At 47.2% G+C, this 19,189-nt stretch overlaps 9 protein-coding genes across 9 annotated transcripts; 4 read left to right on the top strand and 5 right to left on the bottom strand.

Annotated features, from left to right (window-relative positions):
* Positions 1 to 48: 48 nt before the first annotated feature.
* On the top strand, positions 49 to 1,797 carry BGW36DRAFT_394009 (putative ribosomal assembly complex component Ipi3; the record flags this gene model as incomplete). Its single annotated transcript, XM_046217873.1, has 2 exons — positions 49 to 396; positions 451 to 1,797. The coding sequence occupies 2 exons, from the start codon at positions 49 to 51 to the stop codon at positions 1,795 to 1,797; spliced, it is 1,695 nt and encodes a 564-aa protein (XP_046076778.1).
* A 1,662-nt stretch (positions 1,798 to 3,459) lies between these two features.
* On the bottom strand, positions 3,460 to 4,299 carry BGW36DRAFT_394008 (putative deoxyribose-phosphate aldolase; the record flags this gene model as incomplete). Its single annotated transcript, XM_046217872.1, has 1 exon — positions 3,460 to 4,299. The coding sequence occupies one exon, from the start codon at positions 4,297 to 4,299 to the stop codon at positions 3,460 to 3,462; it is 840 nt and encodes a 279-aa protein (XP_046076777.1).
* A 2,204-nt stretch (positions 4,300 to 6,503) lies between these two features.
* On the top strand, positions 6,504 to 8,112 carry BGW36DRAFT_355163 (HAD-like domain-containing protein; the record flags this gene model as incomplete). The annotated part of the gene is made up of 3 exons (XM_046213612.1): positions 6,504 to 7,244; positions 7,314 to 7,547; positions 7,609 to 8,112. 3 exons carry the CDS (start codon positions 6,504 to 6,506, stop codon positions 8,110 to 8,112), a joined length of 1,479 nt encoding a protein of 492 aa, XP_046076776.1.
* A 1,025-nt stretch (positions 8,113 to 9,137) lies between these two features.
* On the bottom strand, positions 9,138 to 10,113 carry BGW36DRAFT_369944 (uncharacterized protein). Its single transcript, XM_046215188.1, has 3 exons — positions 9,941 to 10,113; positions 9,697 to 9,778; positions 9,138 to 9,529 (listed from the first exon to the last, which is right to left on the bottom strand). The coding sequence occupies exons 1-3, from the start codon at positions 9,997 to 9,999 to the stop codon at positions 9,317 to 9,319; spliced, it is 354 nt and encodes a 117-aa protein (XP_046076775.1). The 5' UTR covers positions 10,000 to 10,113; the 3' UTR covers positions 9,138 to 9,316.
* A 929-nt stretch (positions 10,114 to 11,042) lies between these two features.
* On the bottom strand, positions 11,043 to 12,781 carry BGW36DRAFT_423303 (putative siroheme synthase; the record flags this gene model as incomplete). The annotated part of the gene is made up of 2 exons (XM_046219819.1): positions 11,043 to 12,409; positions 12,463 to 12,781. The coding sequence occupies 2 exons, from the start codon at positions 12,779 to 12,781 to the stop codon at positions 11,043 to 11,045; spliced, it is 1,686 nt and encodes a 561-aa protein (XP_046076774.1).
* A 975-nt stretch (positions 12,782 to 13,756) lies between these two features.
* On the top strand, positions 13,757 to 15,436 carry BGW36DRAFT_394005 (putative proteasome regulatory particle subunit; the record flags this gene model as incomplete). The annotated part of the gene is made up of 5 exons (XM_046217871.1): positions 13,757 to 13,840; positions 13,902 to 13,958; positions 14,017 to 14,253; positions 14,304 to 14,792; positions 14,840 to 15,436. The coding sequence occupies 5 exons, from the start codon at positions 13,757 to 13,759 to the stop codon at positions 15,434 to 15,436; spliced, it is 1,464 nt and encodes a 487-aa protein (XP_046076773.1).
* Positions 15,437 to 15,534: 98 nt separating this feature from the next.
* On the bottom strand, positions 15,535 to 16,431 carry BGW36DRAFT_288218 (dihydrofolate reductase; the record flags this gene model as incomplete). Its single annotated transcript, XM_046210559.1, has 1 exon — positions 15,535 to 16,431. One exon carries the CDS (start codon positions 16,429 to 16,431, stop codon positions 15,535 to 15,537), a length of 897 nt encoding a protein of 298 aa, XP_046076772.1.
* Positions 16,432 to 16,831: 400 nt separating this feature from the next.
* Positions 16,832 to 17,823, top strand: BGW36DRAFT_369939 (uncharacterized protein). Its single transcript, XM_046215187.1, has 2 exons — positions 16,832 to 17,180; positions 17,310 to 17,823. The coding sequence occupies exons 1-2, from the start codon at positions 17,119 to 17,121 to the stop codon at positions 17,608 to 17,610; spliced, it is 363 nt and encodes a 120-aa protein (XP_046076771.1). The 5' UTR covers positions 16,832 to 17,118; the 3' UTR covers positions 17,611 to 17,823.
* Positions 17,824 to 18,539: 716 nt separating this feature from the next.
* On the bottom strand, positions 18,540 to 18,965 carry BGW36DRAFT_394002 (putative 40S ribosomal protein S27; the record flags this gene model as incomplete). Its single annotated transcript, XM_046217870.1, has 3 exons — positions 18,540 to 18,722; positions 18,789 to 18,851; positions 18,963 to 18,965. 3 exons carry the CDS (start codon positions 18,963 to 18,965, stop codon positions 18,540 to 18,542), a joined length of 249 nt encoding a protein of 82 aa, XP_046076770.1.
* Between the last annotated feature and the right edge of the window lie 224 nt (positions 18,966 to 19,189).

Here is a 19,189-nt window from a genome sequence, read left to right as displayed (position 1 = left end):
ACGAAACTATCTGCATCACGTCATTCGCCTCCCTTTGCAAACGCAGACATGCTGACGGAGAGCTTAGTTGCTTCCGTGCTGGGATCAGCAAAGACGCAGACTTCGTCGACGCTAAAAGACGTGGGAATTTGCATCCAGGAGCTGCAGCCCACTTCCGCGCTGCGAGCAACGTTCAAGAAGAGCTCTACCCCTCCCAACGGACTAGCTGTCACACCAACGCATGTCTTTGCCGCACAGACCGATAAGGCTGTCATTCATGTCTACAGTAGGCTCAGGGGAAATCAGGAAGCCACCATACCCTTTCCAGAGCGAATTCGGAGTGTAGCTGTGGCTGGCGGGCAAAATGGCGAGATCCTAGTTTTGGGCACGGAGGGTGGTCGATTGATTCTGTGGGAGGTAAGTCGGCTTCGGTTACATTTAATTGCTTTCCTCTCAACTAACACTTCAAAGACATGTACGGGACGACAAGTCTCGACAACACCTTCTCATCTTCAACCTGTCACTTCTTTAGTAGTTGACCCAACATCTCAATTCATCATATCCGGATCATCTGATGCCAGTGTTCACGTATGGTCCATACCGCAATTGCTGTCTTTCTCTAGAGCAGCAGCGGCAGCTCGAGACCAAAAAGCCCCCAACTCGCCGATTCGATCATTTTCAAACCACCGAACAGCTATCACGGCCCTGGCTGTCGGGCATGCTTGCAGCCGCAGTAACATTGCTATATCTGCGGCACGAGACAATACGGCCGTTGTGTGGGAATACAACACTGGAAATGTTTTAAGGACATATTTGCTTCCTTTCACGGCGATTTCCATTGCAGTCGATCCTGCAGATCGAGCGTTCTATGTTGGATACGAAGCTGGAAATGTCCAGCGTGTCGACTTTTACGAGACCCCATCAGCGCAGCACCCTCTATATGATGTACGACTGCAGAATACTCCCTCACAAATTAATTCTCAAGACCAATGGCTAGTCCCGTCTACAGACAAAGGTGCTGCGACAACACTAGCCTTGTCATATGATGGCATGACACTATATTCGGGACACCCGAATGGCTCTGTGCTTTCGTGGGACGTAACCCGCGGGAAGTACTCTTCAACAGTCGCTGATTATTTAAGTCCAGTAACAAATCTACATACACTTCTGCCAGTGGGGTTTCCTTCAAGTGCCTCTCAAAATCAAAACTACACAATCCCAAACATCATCAAGCCTCAATATAGCAAAGGCATGTCGGATGCGTCCCAAGGCAATGGGGCTGTTCCGTCAAACTATACACTTAGTGTCCAGCTGACTCCTAACCCTCAAAATAGTTCGACCCTATTTTCTGAAGCATTGACCCACGCATCTTTCCCAGCATCTTTGATTGAAGAAGGTCTCGCAGAACTGGCAGCGTTCGGCCAAGGACAGACAGTGAACGGTACAAGCACTACACAAATAAGCTCAACGAATAAATACACCGCCAACACCATTGATTCTACACAAATCGCCACCTTAGAGGAAGAAATCGCTAGTTTAAAAAGACAGCTTTCAGTCAGCGAAGATGCACGACAGGCACAAACAGAAGAAGTGATCAAATTGAGGACTGATTTGCGGGGACTACAAGACTACACAAGCCAATTCCAGCAGGATCGAGCACGTCTCAACAGCGACAAAGCAGCCAGCCGTGCGAATAATGAAGATCGGGATTTCCAACGACGACAGGAATGGTTCGAGGCCGAGAAGGGGGGTATAAAAGGGGACGCCACGCTCAGAAATGCGCGAACACGAGACGAAGACGTCAGTGATTCTGATTAAATTCATACCAACTGAATTGACAACTGTTTGGTTTTTGTATTTATACAACCAAGCCTTGCTCTGCACAGCGGCGTAATCTCATTTAGGGATATTCTTATCGACACATAATTTCAGCGACACAATTTTGGAATAATCCAGCTCATACAGCTCATACTATCAATCCTTCTCCTTCTTCTTCCAAGTTTCTCAAAATAAAATGCTATCCCAGCCTGACAGCGAGTTGGAATGTGCGGCAAGACCCGGAATGCAGCTCACGCAAAACGTCCTAATCTGCCAGCCACAGAATTGACAACGTGTCGCTGCTAACTTCCCTGCCATTCTCCCGCATTTACCCCCGTCAGATTCCATGCAAGAGAAGGAATGGAAGATTCAATAGAGTACTCACTAGAGCTTCGTCGCACATTTAATTTGAGAGGGGCAAATGTGCGATACGTATGTAGTAATGTTAGTGTATGCACATTCATGCCACTAAAAAGTAATTTCCGCTAATTTACCAATGTTCCCAGCAGTGACGATTACAGCGTTGATCACAATAAAATAAATTCTTTGGCCATACTTCTCCTAGTCTCCATTCGATCCTTATACTATTGGATTTACCGATATACGTACATATTAATGAGGTCATCCCTACCTCTAACACCGTCTTTACTTTTTTCTGACACGTGGGCATGGCATTTTTGAGCCCCAGTTCCATCCCTTTCTCGGTGCAGGTACGCGTTTTAACGTAATTTGCTTAGCCCCGCTCACATTCTTGCTATCCACATTCATACGAATTACTATTTCAGCCTCCTCCACGACTGTCCTGTCATCAAAAATAGTGGATCTTCGGAGTCGTGAGATATAAGCGACATTCCCAACTTCGCCATCGGCAGGGAAGGGTTTATTTCTGGAATCGGTTAGTTTGTCAAAAATGACTACAGAATATTGACGCATAAAGTCTTCAAAAAAAAAAAAAAAAAGATGTAACATTACGAACAGGACGAGTGAATGGTGTGCTAGAAACGTTACTGGAGAAATGAATAAAGATGGGTCTAAATATTCAGCCAGAGGAGGGCGAACAGGAGTTGAGATTGTGACGTCCACATTTTCTACCCAAGGATCGTCCATATGGAGTTCAATCCCACCATCATCGCTCTTCTTTAAGGACAATTGTCACTTCATGCTACTAACTGCATAGCCAGGTCGAGCAAAGCCTTACCAACACTTAATGCCAGTTGTCGGATATTAAAGGAGATATCATGAGGCGGTACTCATAAATCTATACCAGCGAACGCTAGCCCAGAGCGCTGAATGCGATTAATAGCTTGCAGAGGTATTGGGAGGCCAAAGAGGAAACAGAGTAAATAGGCATTCAACCATTACTATATTAAACTTTTGCCATATGAGTTGAGTGTCAAAGCACTCGCCACGGTTCAATGCGCTTCGGGCATTGTTGAAATCATATCAGTGCAAATCTCATAAAACTCATGCATTCGTAATCAACTAGCACAAATGATTTAGTGCTGCCTGTCTTGCAACAAGCTAGTCTCAAACGCACCCGTCCTATATAATCAATTTCCTTTCCTCGCTAGATTGGATCAGCCATTGAATTCTGCCGGTGCAAGAAGAATACATCCTCCTAGATTCCTTTGATGTGATGGGTAAAAGACAGACTATTTCCGGTCAATATCCCCCTATTGTACCACCCAGTGGCGTCGAAGCATTCGGCCGCACAGCATTACCAGCCAGCTCATTCACGATCTTAACACCAGCACTCGCACCAATCCTCGATGCGCCCGCCTTGATCATCTCAACAGCATCCTCTGCCGTGCGAATACCTCCCGAGGCTTTCACCTTGCACCCATTGGCAAGCATATCCACAACCTCCCGCATCAATCTCACATTTTCGATATTCGCCCCCGCACCGTTAAACCCCGTCGACGTCTTCACGAAATCCGCACCTGCCATATCACTAATCACACATCCCGTAATGATCTCATCCCGCGTGAGCTGGGAGGTCTCCAGAATGACTTTCAATTTCGTCCTGGGACGCGGCGCGGCGCGGCGCACAGCGTGGATGTCTGCGTACACGGCTGTGTACTTGCCTTGTTTGAGCTGCGGCCAGTTCAGTACCATATCAAGCTCTGATGCTCCCGCCGCGATGGCTTTGGTGGCTTCCTGAACCTTTTCGTTGGTAGGGTAGGTGCCCTCGTGGAAGCCAACCACGCAGGCGATGCCAACGTCTTTACTCTTGGAATCTTGCAAGTTCTCAGCGGCGCGGGAGACAAAGGGTAAACGGACGCAGACGGTTGCGAATTTGTGTTCTTGGGCTTCCTTGCAGAGAGTGTCGATTTGTGAGGCTGTTGCGTCGACGGCGAGCTGGGTGTGGTCGATGCTGCGAGCGACGGCGTCAGGGAGAGGCGTGTGGTAGACTGTGTGTACTTCGGGTAGATCGTCTTTGACTGTCGAGATGAGAGCAGCCCACTCGGGGTCTGTGGTGGGAGTTTCGAGTCTGGTTGCCATTTTGTTTGTGTGATGTGAGTTTCGATGTGGAAGCGTGTTTGTTTACGGGCAGGTTATATTGTCCGGGTAGCCAAGAGCGCTTGGCTTGGACCCGCACTATGGGGACGGCCTTATAAAAAGCAAAGTGTGCAGTGTTTTGAAGCTGTGAGCAGTCAGGACGTGCAAGTGCCACCAGGTGACTTCATCTGAAGGTATACAAGAAATTTGATTCGGCGGAGCTTGTCGCCGCGCCCCCTCTCGTCGCTGCTCCCCACATCTTGCCGGCCGATCTTTCTCTCCACTGTAGTATGAGCCGCCGCATCACGTGGTGGTAGAGCCGATTGCAAAAACGGTGCACGCTTTTACAGACTTCGATTGTTAGGGACACTAAACTATGTTCATAAATTGATCCGAAGCCCTGGTACGGTATGTTTGATGTCTCGGTTCATTTGACTCATGTACTCGTAATGCAAATTGTTCAGCACGCAATGTGGGCCTTCAACTTGCTGGACGATCATCCCGAAAATTGATATCCAGTATACGACATTGGAGTTAAAGGTACAGTTCCATCTTAATCCAAAGCCAAATCATCCGTGCCTAATGTCGTGATGTTGAACGTGAGCTTAAGTTAAATTCCAACAGAATTAACCAATGATCCTCAATCGTGCAAGAATAAGGCTTGGCTTCAGGATCACGAATGTGCAGCCAGACAAAAGAGTAGCAGTAATCGAACATGACGAAATTGTACCATTCCGTTACGTCTACGACGCTATTATTCTTTTCGATCGTCTGTTGGAGCTTTTGAATAAGAGTATCGACAAAGGGGAGCAGAAGGCTCTCATGCAACTTCTGTGCCGGTTCTGGAAATTTCCGGAGAATGGCCAGCTTTTGCCGGCTATGGACACCATCCGAAGCGACCAGAACAGTTGGGGCTTGGTTCTTGGATACATGATAAAATCGCATGCCTTTTGGAAAGTTCTGCGAGCGGTCGTGGATGTCTTTCCACGCTTGTTGGTTTCGGTAGCTCAATTCATCTGGAGTGACACGGACGACACCCCCATACCGGTCATGGAGGAGCTTACCCTCGCCTAAGGAATTCTCGACACGGTCCAAAGAATTGGGCCCGGGTAACGACTCAGAGGGTGAAGGTGTCGATTAAAGAACATTGTCCATGCTGTGAGCAAAAGAGCCTACCATCCATCCGTCAGGCTTTTGAGGCTTGTTGTGCCGGCTCGGTAATACTTACTAGAAGGAATATTGTGTAACTGCTGTAGGAAAAGAGTCATTGGGTTCATTGGAATCGTTGGGGTCATTGAATAAATGGACATGGCATGTCCAGCAATGGTTTTTTTGCTAACCGAGCAGAGAAGCGGAGAGAGCTTCCTGCGTGCAAAGACCCAGTAGCCTAGTAGCTGTCTACAGGAAAGAGCGACAATCATGAAGGCTGGCTGGCTGAACTGGTTGTCATGACGCGGGCTGGCGGATGGCGCCTTGTAGTTACATCGATCGAAATGGGAGGGACTTAGCAACAAGGGCTTAGGAGATGGAAAACCACAACGAGATGTAATTCGTATTCTGTGTTATACTTGTCAGCTTACTGCATAGATGGTCTTGGCCTCTTGGACAACAAATTAACAGTGGAGAGTCATGGTCGGCGGGAGATGCACCGTAGGGAATCCAATGAGGAAGCGGAAGAGCTATCTGTAAGGTTGCTGAACAAGCGTAACTTTGCGGCGTGGGGTCAAACTCTATCCTCCATGCAAATCACGGTGTCTTCCTTCCTGTTCCTTTCAATCAAAAGTATTCACAGGGTGGCTGTGATCAACATCGAACTACTGCAGCTAAGACGACTCAAAAATGAAAACGGATATACACTATCATTGGAGTAGATGATGACGACTAGGATAACTCCTGGGCGGTCAGGGTCTGGTGCCAATATTCACGCTACAGCCGGTCTGCGCCAAGCACCAAACTAACCAATCCCTAGATAGAAAGATCTCTCAAATATTATATCAGAGTTTGGAAGATCTGAGTTTCAACACATACAAGCAGATGTACTGATCATGTTCGTACAGGAACCTCTACCCACTGTTAGCCTTATTGCCTATCTTTCCGTCACATATAATCCAGGCCTTTACATCCACCTTGAATATCACTTGTTCACAAAGATCCTTCCTTTAGCCTGTTTTTACCCTCCGGACACTCCTGCATCACCTGAAGCCATAATGATCCCCATCAATGGGGTAACTACCAAATCAACAACCATATTGGTTGATCTTAGGGCCGTCTTCACGCACCCACAAGTGGAACACAAGCTGGCGACTCGCGGCTCCACCGTCTCCTTGCGGAGAATCATGTCCACGTCAGTGTGGATGAACTATGAAACTGGACTGCTCAGTGAGAAAGAATGTTTTGCACAATTAGCCGAGGACTATCACTTTCAGGCGTGCGACCTGGCGGCAATGATCCAGAATCTCCGTGAAACTACCAACTGGGACCAGGCTGCTGCTTCCATCTTCAAAGAAATCAAACGGATAGGGACCCGTATATTCCTGGTATCTAATATATCCAAAGAAGATTACGCCGCACTCCGAAACCGGTGGGACAATGAATTCTGGTCCATCTTTGACGGCGTTTTCACCTCGTCAACACTAGGCGTCCGAAAGCCCAGTTTGCACTTCTATCGCCATGTTCTACGAGCCACGCGGGCAGTACCTCATCAGACCTTCTTCGTGGATGACAGCCCTGAGAACGTGCTCGCGGCGCTCTCTGTTGGAATGAGAGGAACATATAAAATCTCAGAGCTCTACCGAACTGTCACCAACTTCGTCGGCGATCCCGTAGAACGAGGACTTGCTTTCCTGCGACGCCAGGGTGGAAGTTTTCCTACAACCACCCAACATAACGAAACCATCACTGAAAACTACGCTTTACTCGTGATCTTAGAAGTGTTGAATGACCCGCAAGTCTCTCTATGACACCAGCACCCACAGTTTGCTAACCAGCATGAATCAGAAGCCTGGTGAACCTCAAAGCCCCACCTCGACTCTGGAACTTCTTTAGTGGTCAGCCCCCCTGTATATCCTCCGCCTCTTTATACTAGAGTCATTAATACAGATTCAGGCGAGCCAAAATACACAAGTGATGCCTACCCCGACGACTTAGACACGACGTCCCTCGGCTTGCTAACATTGCCCCCTGACTCTGTCATAGCCCACTCCATCCTAGACGAAATGCACGACTACATCGACAAAGATGGCAACGTGCAGGTGCGCCCTTGAGAGTCCTTTATGCCATTACACCAGTAAAAGAGCTAACACCATCCTGAAGACATACTTCGACAAATCAAGGCCACGAGTCGATGCGGTCGTAGCCCTCAACGTATTAACTCTATTTCACAGATACGGGCGGGGCCACGAGCTCCCTGACACAATGGAGTGGATCTACAGTGTCCTGCTTAACAGGGCATACATCAATGGGACACGCTACTACCCTAATGCAGAGTGTTTCCTCTACTCTCTAACGCGTCTTCTTCGCGTATCAAGTGATCCCACCCTCAAGGAGAGGGTCGAAGCTCCTCTTAGAAAACGTGTGGCCGAGAGGGTCGGAGGGGCTGGCGATGCATACTGCCTTGGCATGCGAGTATTGGCGTGCAATTACCTTGGGATTGACAATCATCCCGATCGCCAGAAACTCGCCGATATGCAGCAGGAAGACGGCGGCTGGGAGGCCTCCTGCATGTATTTGATTCCAGGTGCCAAACGAGAGGTTGGAAATAGAGGAGCCAGCACAGCATTTGCTGTGAAGGCCCTTGAGGACTGGTCTGAACAGTAACAGACAATACAACCATGACATCTAAATTATCTATGTAGCATAATTCATTTCCATGCTCGGAAGACTAGACAAGGCAGGGCAGAAGAATCCAGTCGAATATAGTACATTTCATGGAAGACTTTCATCCCTATCTCCCGGGGTAGAACCTACGTACGCCAATCAGAGAGTTTGAATTCGTGCGTGAATAGCACCGCTACAGTCAGATTGTAGGAATGACACTATTCTTCGCCAACGCAGGGTTGACAGACAACCACTTCGGAGATGGTCGACAACCAGCTGGTTTTACATTTTAAAAGTCGAAACATTATAAAAATATGGAAAGAAGACGACTACCGGCGATATTATTATTCATGTCTATGTAGTCAGCAGAATCTGCTATGGAAACTTCATTGTCATTGGTACGTTCACGCTTGCTGAACCTTCAATTTGATAATCCTATGTGTAAAAGGTACTCAATCATTTTCCGAGCCCACAAAGGATTCTCTTGAATAGCAATCGTTCCTAGAGATTAGAGCCGATCAGAACTGGAATCTCATTGTATTTTGCAATGCCTTTCAAAAGCCACTTGTCGCTTTGCTTTCAAAATCTTGGACCATAGCGTTACCTGTGGCTCCTCCGACGTCTGTTGTGGTACAGTATGCCTATGGGTGATGATTTAGGGTCAAAGAAGGATGATATGAAATAGAGAATCTAAAGGTACTAATACGTTGAGTAAAATTCATAGCGATGGAGCACCAACACTTTGATCAAACCACGAAAACTAATTAAGTAGAATCTAAACAGATTGGGTTGGTTATAGTTTACGGCCGTGGGGCTGATAAGGGCTTCTTGGAGTTTACGGAGCCATTCGATGTGATGTGCACGGAAGGTTCCATCCAGACTGTATGGGAGTTTCAAATGACATCGTGTTATTTAACAGTAGATTACGGTTTGATAAACAATCGAAGACTGTAAAGACGTCCACCGTTTTTGCAATCAGCTGTATGGGCTTGCTTTCACGGTCACGTTGTTTAGAGAAGGCACAATTGTGTAAATGACTTTATTGAGAGTATAATATCCATATCCATAATCATATCCATATCCGACGCATCGAGTCATAAAGAAACATGTCCTTCCAGATCCTGAAACGGACAGCAGGAACCAAGACAGCTGGAGTGTACTATTGTATATGCTGCAGCATAGGTATTCAAAGACAGCAGATTGGTTATTGACAGCTCTTGCACTCCGGTCCTCGAATATCGTCTACTCGTCCGAGCCTTTTTCCACCGCCTGGTCCGCTGTCGCCGCCGCCGCCACCACCACCAGGCTTTCCTCCTCCGCTGCCACCGCTTCCTCCCCAACGGGATCTGGTATTGGGGTCATTGTGCGATGCGGCGATGTTGAACTGTGAGCTTTCGGCGGCACCGTAGGAGTCGAACTATTGAGACATAATCATTAGTTAAAAAAATCCGTAGAAAGAATCCGAAGGATGCTTGATCAAGGGAAGGCAAGTCGGGTGCGCTTCTGCCAGATATTCGATATCAAACAAAAGCCCCTCATACTTATTGGATATACCATGGATAGGAAGCAGGAAAGGCGACATACCGCAAATAAAGAGACAAAGTAAAGACCGAAGAAGAGATACAGACTGTCGACCCAACGAACAACTCGGGCTGTGAGTGGAGGACTAGCAAATATTCTCGTCAGTAAATATCAAAATAAAAAGCATTAATCCAATGACCCCAATAGCTTCAATAGCGAGATGGAATAGGATGAGCTTATAACCCATCCCGGCCAACCAGCGCAAATGAGAAAGGGAATGCCATCTGGACTATCCAGCAACACTCACGTTTCGAGCATCCGCCCGTTGGACAAATACGGGGTTTGCGTAGTTCTTGGTGCAGACATGATGCTGGCTTCTGGACAAGACTGTGAGGGGGATGTAGATTGTTGTTGGTTGGTTGTCTAGATTGAGGCTGTCGACTTAGTAATGCCAGATTGCAGCTTCACCGCCTTGTGCTTAGATAGCTTTCTGCCGGTATTAATTCATCCTGCCAGTTGACATCATGTTTCATCTTTTCTTTCAAAGAAAAAAGAAAAGCGGTTCGAAATCGATTGGGTAGTTAAAAACAGTTTTGAGTAATTTAATTGTACCTCTATGGGTGTTGTCCTGTTAACTATAAGGGAGATACTATGGTTGCTAGAAGTCCACAGCGTTTGACTTGATCGCCCGACTTTAGGGCTCAGCCGCTCAACTACTTAAACAAGGCATATCTCGGTGTCCAGAATTCTACTTACCAGGAAGGGTTGGAGGGATACTGAGGATGAGCAACCAAATTTAGATTGATACGAAGAGTAAGGCCTTAAAACAAAACCATAGTCATCCGTGGAGTTACCACTTGTAAAACAACGGCCGAAGTAGCCATTTCTTGCCACTCCAGATCGTAAAAGGACCTTAGTATCTATTATTCAACTCTCATTATGTATGGTTACTGATGTAATCACTCTTACTGTGTATCAAGATTTTATGGTTCAAATGTTGGCTTGCATATATATCACAAAGCAATGGTATATGTAGTCTTGTAGAACATTTAAGGTATATATATATATATCCGCCTAACCCCCAACCAAGCAGCAAGACCTTGAATTACAGTCATCAATTGAATGTAATGCGTCGAGATTTCGAATTAGACACCATCCTTCCCCCATTCCAGAGTTTCTAATTATAGTCAAATCAAGAATAAAATAGAGGGAAGCAAAATGGCATAAGAAAATAAAATGAAGACGTTACACCCATGAATACAAATGGATTATCAACCAAGATATCTACTACATCAAAAGGTCTACTGTGACCAAAGTATGGAAGCAAAGCAATGGTATCTCATGTAACGTTTATCCTACGCTATTCAATGCGATCTCTGTATACATAACTCAAAACTAAACCGGCTACTTCACGCTTTCGTATCGTTATCACCATTAAGAAGCAACTCTGCCTCGCCTCTCAATTCATCCAAGCCCCGAAACCCTTCTTCAACAACCCACTTTTGTCCTTCTGGGGAATGAAGAACATGACAACTTGCGCCAACAATCAATAAACCTGGAGGCCGGGACCCTTCCTGTTCCACTGCCCGACAAACATGTTCTAATGTAGTGCGAATAATTCTCTGATCTGGACAAGATGCTCGTTCAACGACTGTACAGGGTGTATTGACTGGCCAGAGAACTCTGCGTTCTTTTTCTTCTGAAGGTGCTGTGTTAGTCAACGTTTCAACAAGCGAGGAAAGCCGATGAAGAGCCATCAGGAAGACAACTGTCTGAGTTGGGACGTAAGTGGGAGGTTCTGGAGCTGCCCCCTTTCTCCCAGTTCCCGTACAGATAAGCACCTGGTCTGAAACCCCACGGTGCGTTGCTGGGATATCAGCAAATAGTGGAGCGCTCAGAGCGCTCGTTATACCTGGAAGCACAACAGGGATGTAACCCTCGTTCCTGAAAAAATCGTATTCTTCTGCGCCACGGCCGTAGAGATAGGGATCTCCTTGTTTTAACCGTAAAACATGTTTCCCTTCCCGTAGCGCTTTCAAGCCCATCTGTAAAAATTCTTCTTGAGCTTGATCTGCATTTCCAGGGAATTTCCGCGCAATGTGGACTTCTGTCCGTCGAGGAATAAGGTCTAGAACTGGCGCTGGGACGAGTTTGTCGGCTAGAATGATATCTGCGTTTCTAATCGCATTATGTGTAGCTCGCGTTAGGAGGTCTGGGTGTCCAGGGCCTGATCCTGCGAGAATTATCTTTCCTTGGTTACGCTTCGAGATAATATCGGTATTCGGCGGAGTCCCATTGGAATGATCTGCTGCATATGCGTTCAAGATCGCATCCACGTCAGAGTCTGTTATCGACGCAAGCCTCTGCAAGGGCCAGTATTCGCATATTTGAGATAACCACCTCATTCGTCTTGTCTTTGCGGCGTTTGCGTCCTCGGCCGTGACGAGAGAGTTGAATGTGTGACTTTGCGCGACCGAATCCTCATCTTCGACTTCAAGTTTCGCAACGGACCGGCCCGCTGCTTGATCTTCCTCCCATATCCGTCTTCTCAAAGCTCCTAATCTATCAACAGCTTGTCCGAAATCAGCCGGTAGCGAAGATGCAATTTCTCGTCTTAGCCGCGAGGAGAGTTTGCACCCACGACCAGATGTGGTGATGCCAATGTGCAATGGTCCATCTGAATGCGTTGAGAGTAATGTAAAAGTGCACAGGTCAGGCGCATCAGTCACGTTGACCGGTATCCTCAGTCGCTTACAGAGTTTAGATATATGTGCCACTGGTAAAACCTAGTTCAGCCCTGGTCGGATGGAAGTGAATAGACTATCTTACCAAGAGGTGTTTCAGCACCTGAAGTAACAAATACAGCGTCCACAACGTGGTCGACCTCTTCCCGGCCTAGTGTAGTCAAATCTTGGTCTTGAAATTCTTTCTTGACCCATTGCGCCAAACCCTGCTCGATATTCCCCCTTAAAGAGAAATGAATGTCTGCAGCCTCTGGGGCCAGGATGATTGGTCGGGCACCTGCTTGTAGACTTTTCGTACAGCGCGCAGCTGCTAAGGAAGTCGCGCCAATTATGAGATGCACCTGTGCAGCTGCATTGAGAGCAACTAGCAAGGGCGCATGGTCGTTGTCTGTTGGAGGTTTCATAATTGATACAGTTGGTTGTCTAATATCAGTCTCAAACGGATGATTTTGACTGTCTTCCCGACAAACTATATATTCAATTGATTGCTTGATGGCTGTCCTATCGGTGCTTGGAGAGACTTCCGCGGAGATGTGAGTATAGCGTTGGAAGATTAGCGAATCAATCAAGTAATCATCGCCTAACCACCGCGGGGTTTTGGAATCTTTTTGAAAATAATATTAATCAAGCGGGCTCGTACGCACGGACAGAAATGAAAATAAGAAGCGAATAAAGATTGATGGATCAACAAGCTCGGAATGATTCTTGAAGCTTGATCGATAAATTCGATATACTGAGCGAAACGGGTTAGCTGTGAAAATCTGCGGCTGCGATGGCGTGATTGAGGCGATAAGGCCGATAACGCTAGTGAAGAGCCTAAGCTGCAATTGCTAGAGCCTCACCAACATACCCAAGTCAGACATGCTATTATTATTCATGATTCACTAAGTTATAGACTTCGATTTCGTGGTAGAGCCTTCTGCATGGTGCTTTTATATAGTATGTATGTTATAAATTATTTCGGATAATAGGCAAGCGGGTGCTGTCTAAAAAGCCCTCTACCTACTAGATATCAGTTTCAAAAAAGAAAAAATATATATTATTCGAAAATCCAAAACAGTTCAAACAAAATAGCAAATAGTACAATATCCAATTGGCCGTGGTGTAACTATACAATATAGTATAAGTACTATAAACAGTCGAGAGCGTCACGTGACCCCGTTAGCGGCCCGCGGCCGCGCAGCTTGGAGCTCAGCGTGCTGGCTGGAGCTCCTTCGATCCCATACCAATCACTTCCACATCTCCCAAGCCCCAACCTGCACCTCTGACACAAGCCCATTAGCTGCTTTGAGTCGAACTTTAAGAACCCATTTTTATCTTACGACTCGAACCTCCCCACCCGTACTGTGTCGGACGGTGACCGATCAGCAGTCGTCATCATGTCCGAAGCCTTCCTCAAACCGGAGAAGGACTACAGCAAAGAGGCAGATAAGATCATCCCCGAGGCGCAAGAGCTTGCCAAGGTTTGTCAAATATTTTTTTCATTTTCATAGGGAGATCTTTTCTAATGAAGAATTCGAATAGAGCAATGTCCAAGCCGCCATCGACAAGCTGTCTTTGTTAGAGAAGCAAGCTCGCCAGGTACGAACCGTCAGCACTCACCATCACGAACAATACTTATAAGAATCGAAATCTCTAGGCTTCAGATCTTGCTACCACCTCGCGTGTTCTAGTTACCATCGTCACTATCAGCAAAGACTCCGGCGACTGGAGCCTATTGAATGACCAGGTCCTGTTGCTGTCCAAGAAGCATGGCCAACTCAAGCAGGCCACGACCAAGATGGTCCAGGTCGTCATGGGATTTCTAGATGAGACCCCTAGCGTGGAAACGAAACTTTCAGTCATCGAGACCCTGCGAACAGTCACAGAGGGCAAGGTTTGTGTCGCGAGGCAATATATACATTGTGCGGACGCTTACTTTTTCAGATCTTCGTGGAAGTTGAACGAGCCCGCATCACCCGTGCTCTGTCCAATATTAAAAAGTCTCAAGGCGATTTGAATTCTGCAGCCGATATCCTTTGCGAACTCCAGGTCGAAACATTTGGTTCGATGGCACGAAGAGAAAAGACCGAGTTCATTTTAGAACAGGTTGCTTTGTGTATTGAGCGAGGTGACTGGACACAAGCCGCCATTCTCAGCCGGAAAATCAGCAAACGTTACTTTGCACGCAAGCCTAAGAAGACACCAGAACAGCTGGAGAAGGAGCAGAAGGAGTATGAGGAACGGTTAAAGACCCGTGCTTCGGACGAGCCTATGCCGGAGAAGGATGAGGACGTGACCGATCTCAAGCTCCGATATTATGAACAGCAGATCACCCTGGCTAAGCATGACCATAACTATCTCGACACCTGCAAGCACTATCGCGATGTTCTCGATACCGAGTCCGTCGAGGAGAACCCGGAGCAGCTTCGCGCCGTGAGTATTCTGAATGGAAGTAGTGAACTAAGATTAATATGGTATAGGTCCTCGCACGAATTGTCTACTACGTGGTACTCGCACCTTATGACAACGAACAGTCCGACTTGTTGCACCGTATCCAGCAAGACTCACGTTTGACACAAGTACCCGTGGAATCTCGTCTTCTCAAACTCTTCACGGTACATGAGCTGATGCGCTGGCCCGAAATTGCAGAAACTTTTGGACCTCACTTGACAGGGACTGATGTTTTTAGCGCTGAGAAGAATTCGACCGAACCGGATGCATTCCTCAGATGGCAAGACTTGCGCAAGCGTGTGATTGAGCACAATGTGCGTGTTATTGCCAAGTACTACACGCGCATCCAAATGGGCCGGTTGACGCAGCTGCTCGACTTGAATGAGGAAGAGACGGAGAAGTACATTAGCGATCTAGTGACTTCGAAGACCATCTATGCCAAGATTGACCGTCCTGCGCGTCAGGTCAATTTTGCCAAACCTCGTGATGCCGACGACGTATTGAATGAATGGAGCAGTGACATGAGGAGTCTCTTGGGGCTGCTGGAGAGAATCGATCATCTGATCACCAAGGAAGAGATGATGGCCCGAATCCAGCCGACCAAGGGCGACAAGGTCAGGGCCTGATCGTATACCTGTATAGTAGAGACATACACAGCGAGCTAAAAATCGATAAATCTATCTACATGTGTAATATTCTAAAACAGACTCTTCAATGTGCATCATCAAAACGGCATATCCATATCCTCGACCCTTTCCTCCTCTCCATCCTTTTTATTCCCACCCTCTAGTGACCTTCTCACAAACACCACCGCTGCATCCAAATAAGTCTTTTGACTCGGCACAAAATGGCCACCGGGGTGAAACACCACCCTCCCATCCTTTTCTGGATCACCTGCACACGCAGCCATCAACTCTCGACCCCGCTGTTCATCGACAACTGCATCCAGCGTCCCCAAAACATGCAACGCGGGCGTCCTCAGCTGCGGATTCTCATAAAATCCACGATACCTGGACCCCGGCGCTCGAAACCCACTATACAGAATGGCGAATTTGAAAGGTGGATGATTACCAGTATTCTCAGGGGCGAATTCTTCTGGGAATGGAATTCCAGTAATACCGCCGTCCTCACCATTACAACTACTATTACCATTACTTGCACTACCAAGCGCTGCAAAATGATCAAAGGCACCCTTCCTCTCCTCCTCCAACAAACTCGCAACCATATACGCCATCGTGGCACCCTGCGAAAACCCAATTACGCCATCAAACGGCCCTTCTTCCCTGAGCGTCTTCGCGACCGTGGCAAGCCCGTTGTTGATGCCGACGTACTCCGGTGGATTTGCGGTGTTTGAGCGGCGCCACCAGCCGTATGCTTCGATTTCGTTGGCTTCGGCGACGGGGTCGTTCCAGGAGGGCGTGTAGCCGGGGACGTCGGAGGGGGTGAGGCGTAAGGGACCTGTCGGGTAGGAGAGGGAGACGGTGTGTAGGGGGAAGGCTTTGGTGAGGGCTTTGGCTAATGCGCCGGTTTTGGCGCGGAAGAGACTGCCGGATTGTGTGTAGCCGTGTAACATGAGTATTTTGAGGGGTTGGCGTTCTGTCGAGGTGGTGCTCGGGGCCATCGTGGGTGGTGAGGGAGAGTGCGTGGTACAGTGGGAGAGGACCTGTTGGAGGCGATTGGATGGCTGGCGGGTTTGAGAATTGAGCAGTCTATGCATAGCATGCGGCAGCAGCTATCGCTGGAATTGAATTGAGTGATGGAGCGATCAATTGGTGGTGTGAGATGAGAAGGTGAGTCCGATAAGATAACCCTAATACACAAACACAATACAATACATGCGGATTTCCAAGCAAAACAGTACAAGTAACAAACAGCCCAATAACACACCGCATGGCGGCCACATCCGATCAGTTCGACGTTATGCGCTTGTAATTGGTAATCGAATGCTTTAGAACATGCTGCAGGAAACACATAGAAAGGTGGTTGTACATCATTTCCCCTTTCAATTCTGCTGCACCGTTCCTTAATAACCTTTTAGCTTCTAGTCCCTATTTCGTGACGTCGCACTGGGGGAACGAGTGTGATAAGTTGGTGATATTCATCGCCACCGGATCCAGCACTATCACTTGACTCCGACTAGTTATTTACTAGTAGTATATTGCTAAATCTTATTTACCTCGGTGGCTAAATTTCATCATACTTCAACATATTCTTCACATAAACACGGACTTAAACACGGACTTAAACAAAAACACAGTACAAAAGAGACTTGAGGAAATCTCTAGCTAGAAAGGAGAGAAGAAGAGAAATGTCGGCGGTTCTCGACTTCAATGCTGCGCGGGTGGACGCGCAGATGGCCGAATTGCTAGAGTAACATTTTCCTATTATTACCATTATCAAATATCCTCACTATTCTCCCACTAATACATAACTAAACATCTACCACCCACCTAGTCAATAGCACACTAGTTAACAAGTTTAACCCCAACTCCAAAACAGGTCCTTTGAAAGCCACCCATTGATGCAACCACCCGACACCCACCCAACACTCTTCTTCCTCTTCGATTTCATCCGCAATACGCACCGACAGCTGAAAACCATCGACATTGAGAAACTGAGCGCCGGCGATGACGAGGCCAAGAATCAGGTCACCGAGGTGATCGGCCGCAACCATTTCGCAAATGTCTTGATCAATGATACAACGGGGAAATTGGCGATGTTGACAGGAGGGGATCCCAGCAATCCCGTCGATTTCGGGCCAGAGATTAAACGGAAAGCGGAGGCCTTGAGTCAGGATTGAATTTACTAGTTATCGTTTAATTACTGTGTCTGTCATGTTCGGTTTGTGCTTTGAAGGTCTGGGATCATGGAGGAGATAATTGTTTGGCTGATATGTAGGACGAACTGTCATTCGACGACTAAAGCCATGGCACTACGGTTGATTTGTTAATAAATTGATATCATGTCTTTCATATACCAGCGTTTTAATTAATTACTACGGGGTCTACATCTTGATCTACAACTCTAACATGGTCGATGTATAGTGCGTGCAGTGTAGATGTACGTGCAGTTAATTAGCTCTAGCATACAGGCAAGGTGTAGAGAGCTACAACCCTGCAGGGTAACAACCCAGGTATCTATCATCAACAGTCACATCCACCGTCCTAGCACATGACCATCTGCTAATTCTCATCTTTCGACCGAGAATCTCGACAAGACAGACAATGCTCATGCAGATGCCGGTCTCCGTTACCTCGTGCTGGAACAAAAGGCAATGAAGACAAAGACAAACACAATATGGTCGAGGCAATAGTAGTAGGCCCAGATATCCGGAACTCCGCTCCATGAATGAATTGTTTTAACATTTTTTCCATTGGGAATTTTTCTTTTGTTGGTATATTCAAGTATCCTTCCCCAGGGGCGAATCGGTCCATCTTCTATCTGTTCTTTTTTCTTTCATATAAAAAAAAAGAGCAAATAAAAAATCAAATCAAAAACGAAAACACACACATGATCACATGGCACAAGGAACACACATAATCGATCGATTCAATCGACCAGGGTGATGATAATGAAGTATTGAAGAATTAGAACTTGTGGCAACGCCCCACACACACACACACTCAAAAAGTTTTTGCTTTTTTAACTCATGACCGTTCGAATGAATCCGCTAGGTTGCTGACGTGGTATAACAAAAATTCTTCGCTTTTGAATTGGAAAATTTGTCGTTTACTTGCGTCGGAAAGAGCAGCCCTCGGTCAGACGGGCCTTACCACCGGTAGGTTGGCAAAGAACGGTCGAGCAGCCGGCGCAGATGACGACGGTCTGGGCGTGTGAGAAGACGGTGGTGATTGTGAAGCATCCTGGGCACTTGACGTCCATGAAGAAAGAGCGAGGAGCAGGCACAAGGGTCTGTTGTAGCGTGTTAACAACTTCCATCCCACTCGTCGCTCATTTCAAATCGGCATAATTCCATACCTTCAACTTGTGCTTGCGAGCCTCACTCTGAGGAGTAGGGTTGAGGAGATCGACCGCGAGAACCTGTTGATGAGAAGAGTAGGTTAGAGACAGATATTTAAGATGACACTCATCACAAAGGCATCGCCGAAATCATCGAAAAGAGTCGACTCGACGGAGCAGCACAAAACATACCATCTTGACGGAGTTGAAATGCAATCAGCGAATGTTTGTTATCCGGGAATGGGCGCTGAAAGAGATGGTCGGGGATGGGGGTTGGGTCTCGTGTCGTGGGTTGGAGATAGACGGAGCAGTGAAATCCCTAATTGTCAGTGGAGTCTGCCGCCAAGCCCTCGATTTGAGTGTGTGCTCTCGCTTAGTTTGCGCGGTTTGCTCGGTTTGCGCCCGGCCGCTCTGATTTC

The sequence above is a fragment of the Talaromyces proteolyticus genome (assembly GCF_021365285.1).
Source record: "Talaromyces proteolyticus strain PMI_201 chromosome Unknown BGW36scaffold_2, whole genome shotgun sequence".
Taxonomy (NCBI): domain Eukaryota; kingdom Fungi; phylum Ascomycota; class Eurotiomycetes; order Eurotiales; family Trichocomaceae; genus Talaromyces; species Talaromyces proteolyticus.
Note: the sequence above shows the minus strand (reverse complement) of the source record. Positions and strands in the feature narration are given on the sequence as shown.